Genomic DNA, 5,521 nt, shown 5'->3' with positions numbered 1-5,521 from the left:
GGGAGGCCCAGTCTGCAGTTCAGCCTTGTGGGGAAAGTAAAAGGGTTTATAGAACACTGTACACTCCACACAGTTCTATGGGTGTCCTTGATTTCCTAGCACAGGGTGATGATGCCTACAGGCTAGACTGATTTCAACCTTGCCTCTCCCTTAGGCAGGCCCAGATCCTGCCCGTTTTCTTTAAACACAGAAGATGCATTTTGTTTTTGTTATAGTTTTAGTAGAAATGTTTTAAACAGCCCATGCTTTTAAAGAGGAAATTAAAAGGGAAATTCACCAAACTCTATTGAATGCTGAGTTTCACACAAATAATTTACAATAAATTTGTTAATAATCAGGCACATCTACCATTATAACTCATCCAAAGAGGTGCAGAGCAGAGTGCACAACTAGTTTGTCATATTTGTTATTTTGGTGTGGATGCACCTTTCTCAGTTTTGGTGGTATCACAAGGAGTTTTGAAATATTGTTTGTAGATTTACTTTTTGGAAGCAATGACCAACAATCCCTGGACACCTTCTGGGAGCATGGTTCGGTGCAAGTACAGCAAATAAATCACTTTCTTATCCCAAGGCAGCACTACCTTCCCTGCTTTGTCCAAGACAAAACTGAGGGACAGAGAAGGGCATAATTTCCCTCAAGGCTGCACACAGTTGCAGACACAGTTTTGCAGTGGGCACAGTTTTGCTGGGGCCAGCAAAATTGCCAACCCTCCATCTTTTCCTGTTTCCCCATTAGGCCAAATCCTATGATACAAGATGGACCTACCCACTACAATGGGTACCTAGACAATAGCAACTGAGAATTCCAGGATTTGGAACTCTACTCTCTCTCAGGCCCACTTACTCATCCTTGTCTCCCAGGCCTATGTGCCACTTGCCTCAGGCTAAGCTCAGATACTAGGGTGAGGGAACAGAAGGTGCTCCATCATCTCCATAAACTCATTCACTGACATCTCTACACAACACAAGGGACAACAGGGAGCAAGCCTATTTGACCTTTCACTAGTGCTAGGTTCTTCTTCAAGACTCTCAACATGGGCAGCAAGGACTTTTCTGGTCTTGTAGGAGCACTACAAGCAGCTTGGGAGTCTAGAATTATCAACTCATGTAGTTCCACCTGCATCACAAGCTCTGGTGCAGTGGAGACAGGGGAGAAACAAGACCATAGACTACATATCCCTATGTTCCAGCAATCTTGGGTGTTCTCAGACTCTGTACTGGGATGCTGGTGTCTTTGACTAGTTCCTCTGCCAAGCCTTTCCGTACTTGCTGTATTGCAACTCTGGCCCTGGGAAGCCACATCCATTGCCCTAGGGTGTCCATGATCCAGGCATCTTTGTTAAAGTCTTAGATGCCATGTTATTGTTGGCTAGTTCCCAGGCTCCAAATCCATTTTATTTCAAAGTGAAAAACATCAAAACACATCAATCAGGGGCTGATGCCAATCTTATCAGTTGCATGTCTCTGTTCAGCATATGAGTCCAAGTGCTCTCTCTGATCCTATCACTGGATGTGCCCATTGTGGCTTGGTCCAGATCCTATCAGGGCTACCAAGTTCCTGTGAACAGGCACTGCTGCTTAACAGTTTCATCCAAGATCATCAGTGAGGGGCCTCAACTTGATATTGTCCAGATAAGGGATTCATTTCTGCAAAGTGCTGCACACAGAACGTGTGTCTCATAAAGATGGCCTTCGTGTTGCTTACCAGGCTGTATTGGATGTACCATGAAAGTATACAGAGTGCATCCCTAATCCCCTTCCTACCCCTTACCATTGTTTACTCCTGTCTGTAGGTGTTGGCTGTCACCTCAGGCATGCCTGTTTTTTCTTGACATAGTCTTGCCCTCTTTCTCTTTTCCTCCAACATCGGAGCCAAGCAGTAACTGGTAGCTACAGGGCTCAACCCCCCGCCCCATTGTATCACATCATTCTAACAGCTGTATCACACTCCTGAATTATTTTAGTACTGGTGCTTCTGGAATCTTGGTATCCACCCTGTCCTTGTGGGAAATCTCTCAGGACTGGTACCAGCCAATGGAACTTCTAGGAATTCCCCAAGGAAAGCCTGATGCTGTTCAGAAGAGAATTGTCTGCCCTGAGCAGAAATGGAAAAAGACAGAGGAAGAGAGAGAGAGAGAGAGAGAGAGAGAGAGAGAGAGAGAGAGAGAGGAGAGGGGGTTACAGAGGAGGGGGAGGAGGGAAGAAGGGGGGTCACACAGGGGTGCACAGAAAGAAAGAGGAAGGGGGAGAGAGAGAGGGAGAGAGGAAAGACACACACACACATACACACACACAGAGACAGACAGAGAGAGAGAGAGAGAGAGAGAGAGAGAGAGAGAGTCATCTGGGGCACCTTGGGGCTGTCAAGACCCATGTGTTTCTCAGATATGCTATGGTTCTCACCAAGGTCAGTCATAGTGGTCTAGTCATAGTGGTCTGCACTAGGTATCTGTGCACTGTGGGGGCTATCCCCAATTTTGGATTGCCAATTCTGTAGTAAGGTGTGTTGTCAGTTCCCTAATGACCTCTGTGGTCTGCAAGACCTTGAGGATAAGTCTTCCAGAAACTTGCTTAAGCAGTCTTCAAGGGCACCAAGAAGTCCATTTCTGGGAGAGAGGACACATGCTCTTCCATGATCTGGATACTTTGAATATATGCTGCCATGTGGAATGTTTGTTCTGCTGGTTCTGAATGTGACATCTACAGTTGGATGGGGCTTAAAGTGGTGCTGACCTGCTTTTATCTCCAGACTCTGGCTGTAGGTCCTACCAGACATCAGCTGACACTTTCATGAGCACCACTGCGGGTCAAGTATCTTGGACTTCCCAATGGCACTAAAATTCACCCAATGATGTTGGGTCTAGGTGCCCAGGAACAGAATATGACACAGGACATTTTGTCTGCATCACCAGTCACCACCCACCACAACCTGATGCTCAGGGCCACTTTCTGGGTGCCCCTTAGTCCAAGACTGGAATCCAAGCAGTTTTGAGTAGCCACAGGGTTCAGCCTCCTTGTAGTAAAGCAGAATTATCAGAGCTGGGGATCTTCATGGCACAGACTCATGCCCCTGAATGAGTCAAGCACACAGGACAAACTCCTGCCCACTTCCTGTGGCTGCATTGGATAAAGAGCCAAGAAGCCTAGGGAGGAGGAGTGCGGAGTCTTGCCATGGTAAGGTCCTATCCCTACTGCACTCCTGGTCCTCTTCCATCCCTTATCTGGCAGCCCCAGAACCTGCATGCCTCTTACCTCCACAGATGCTGAGCCTGCTGTTTGTGACTCTCTGCCTTGTGGGAGGCTCTGCTTCTAAGCCCCAAGGTGAGTCTTGATCCCACACCACACAAGCCCTTCCCTGTAAGCCTCTGCAATCCCTGGTGTCTGACTACTGGAGTGTGTGCAGCAGGTTGAGGATTGCATCTGTCCGTCCAGACTTTCTAATGCTCCACATATTACTTTTAGCACCAGTCATCAAGAAAGAGTTGGTGGACATTGTGGGGGGACACAATGCTGCAAGTGGGAAGTGGCCCTGGCAGGTCAGCCTGAAGGTGTACAACTACCAGTGGGCTTTCTGGGAGCACAAATGTGGTGGCTCCCTCATTCACCCACAGTGGGTACTGACTGCTGCCCACTGCATTGACAAGTGAGTACTTCCCCTGCTGTGGAGTTCTGGGTGCAATGAGGGGTGAATGGAAGAGATATGGGTGAGGGTTTGGGGATTGGAGATGCAAGTTCTGACTCCAAGTTGTTCCATTCTGATGTTCTGAATGTTCCCCCATGATGCTCAGTGGGGACCCTATAATGAGTTGCTGTTGGGGCTTCTCTCTGACCACAGTCGAAATACTGACCCATCAACCTACCGCATCCTGGCTGGAGAAATATACCTCTATGGGGACCAGAAGCTGTTGAGTGTGAACAAGATCATTATCCATCCAGACTTTGTTAATGCTTATTTGGGTGCAGATGTAGCACTCCTGCAACTGGTAAAACCTGTGAATAGCTCTACCAATGTCAAGCCCATCAAGCTGACCTTCCTTAATCATGAGGTCACTCAGAAGGATGAGTGTTGGGTGACTGGATGGGGTCAAATGAATTTTTATGGTAAGTATTGGGGACACTTCTTATATGTTTCATCAGAAGCCTCAGTAGCTGAGGCCACGGCAAGACTGAGACATGAATTTAGGACTGAGCACAGGAAGTCTTTAAATCATTTGTACAAAAAAGGTTTTATTTTTTTGAAAGAATAGCACACATAGGTCCCTTATATCTCTGGTCTTTCTACCTGCAGTTGGATATATCGATAGGTAGATGCTCAAGATCTTGCAGGTCAGGGGCCAGTAAAATTTGGGTCCTCTATACTGTCTTGGAGGAGAGAAAGTTGAGGATCAACATTGTTGATTGTGTGCACTTGATCTTAAGCCAGACTGTGTTCCCCCCAGGAATAGTCCTGTTTCAGTTGGGGATGTTGGGGGCTTGTGCCACCAGCAATTTTGCCATCTCCTACTCTCCCAGGTTTGCTGTTGCCACCTTTTCGCCTGCAGGAGATGAAAGTAAAGGTGGTTGAGAGCTCTGTCTGTGAAGAGATATTCCAGAATATTCGGTACCCCTACAATGAAGAGAGGATCATCCTGGGTGACATGCTGTGTGCTGGCAGTGAGGGCCATGACTTCTGTCAGGTGAGTCCCATCTACCCTTATCTCTGTCCACCAACAATATCCATGTTTAAGGGCCAGTATTCTTCATTTTCTTTCATCCCTAGGTTGACGATGGTGGCCCACTTGTCTGCAATGTCTCAGATTCCTGGACCTTGGTGGGAGTGGTCAGCTTTGGCAGAGCCTGTGGCTGGCATATTACTGGAGTCTTTGCTCGCGTTCAGTCCTATGTTCCCTGGATCCAGAAACGTATTCAGAATTCCTCCTGAGCCCAGTCTACTGGCCTCCACTGGTCAGCCAAGGAGGTGTCTGCTGCCCTCCTTTCAGTGCCTCGGCCTGTGGCTTCTTCTCCTGCATGATCCAAGACTTATCTTCTTCTCTGTCCTCCTCAGGGTCCTGGAATTTCATGAAAACTCCAGGGTGAGAGCCTGTGCCTGGCTCTTGCTGTCTGTCCCTGATAGGAGATCACGAGATGTGTGGGGCATGGGCCTGAGTTCCATATATACTGGTGTTCAAATTTGCTAAGTACCCAGCTGTTGGAGAACACCTGGAATATTTTGCTTTCTACCTATCCTGAATAAACATGTCATGAAAAATGCTGATGAGGTTTTGTGCTGAGCAGAAATCACCCTTTCTCTTATTGATAAAAAGCAGGACTGCCATTGAAAGCTTCTTTCCAAATGAGGAACCAAGGCCTTAGCCCACCATGGTTGAGGCTCATGTGAGCCCCTGGTCTACACATGTCAATTCTGTTTTTGTATCTCACATCCTGTCTTGTATCTTGGGTCTCAAGGACAGTTTTCAGGTTTAGATTTTGCCACCATGTTCCCTCAATGACAGAGAACACCACATATGTCTGGGACCCAG

General features: G+C 47.4%; 1 protein-coding gene across 1 annotated transcript; it reads left to right on the top strand.

Annotated features, from left to right (window-relative positions):
- Positions 1-3,104: 3,104 nt before the first annotated feature.
- LOC100726238 (serine protease 29-like) lies at positions 3,105-5,250 on the top strand. Its single transcript, XM_013141630.2, has 6 exons — positions 3,105-3,176; positions 3,263-3,323; positions 3,465-3,645; positions 3,838-4,103; positions 4,515-4,678; positions 4,762-5,250. Exons 1-6 carry the CDS (start codon positions 3,174-3,176, stop codon positions 4,921-4,923), a joined length of 837 nt encoding a protein of 278 aa, XP_012997084.1. The 5' UTR covers positions 3,105-3,173; the 3' UTR covers positions 4,924-5,250.
- The last annotated feature ends 271 nt before the right edge of the window (positions 5,251-5,521 follow it).

Source organism: Cavia porcellus, unplaced genomic scaffold (genome assembly GCF_034190915.1).
Source record: "Cavia porcellus strain 051 isolate PalLab524CR breed Dunkin Hartley unplaced genomic scaffold, mCavPor4.1 scaffold_16, whole genome shotgun sequence".
In the NCBI taxonomy this organism is placed as follows: Eukaryota; Metazoa; Chordata; class Mammalia; order Rodentia; family Caviidae; genus Cavia; species Cavia porcellus.
The sequence above is the reverse complement of the archived record's forward strand: the minus strand, read 5'-3'. Positions and strand labels throughout refer to the sequence as shown.

Coding starts and splice junctions, on each gene's coding strand:
- LOC100726238 (XM_013141630.2), top strand. Junction 3,646..3,837: donor GCTGCCCACTGCATTGACAA/GTGAGTACTTCC, acceptor CTCTGACCACAG/TCGAAATACTGACCCATCAA. Junction 4,679..4,761: donor AGGGCCATGACTTCTGTCAG/GTGAGTCCCATC, acceptor TTTCATCCCTAG/GTTGACGATGGTGGCCCACT.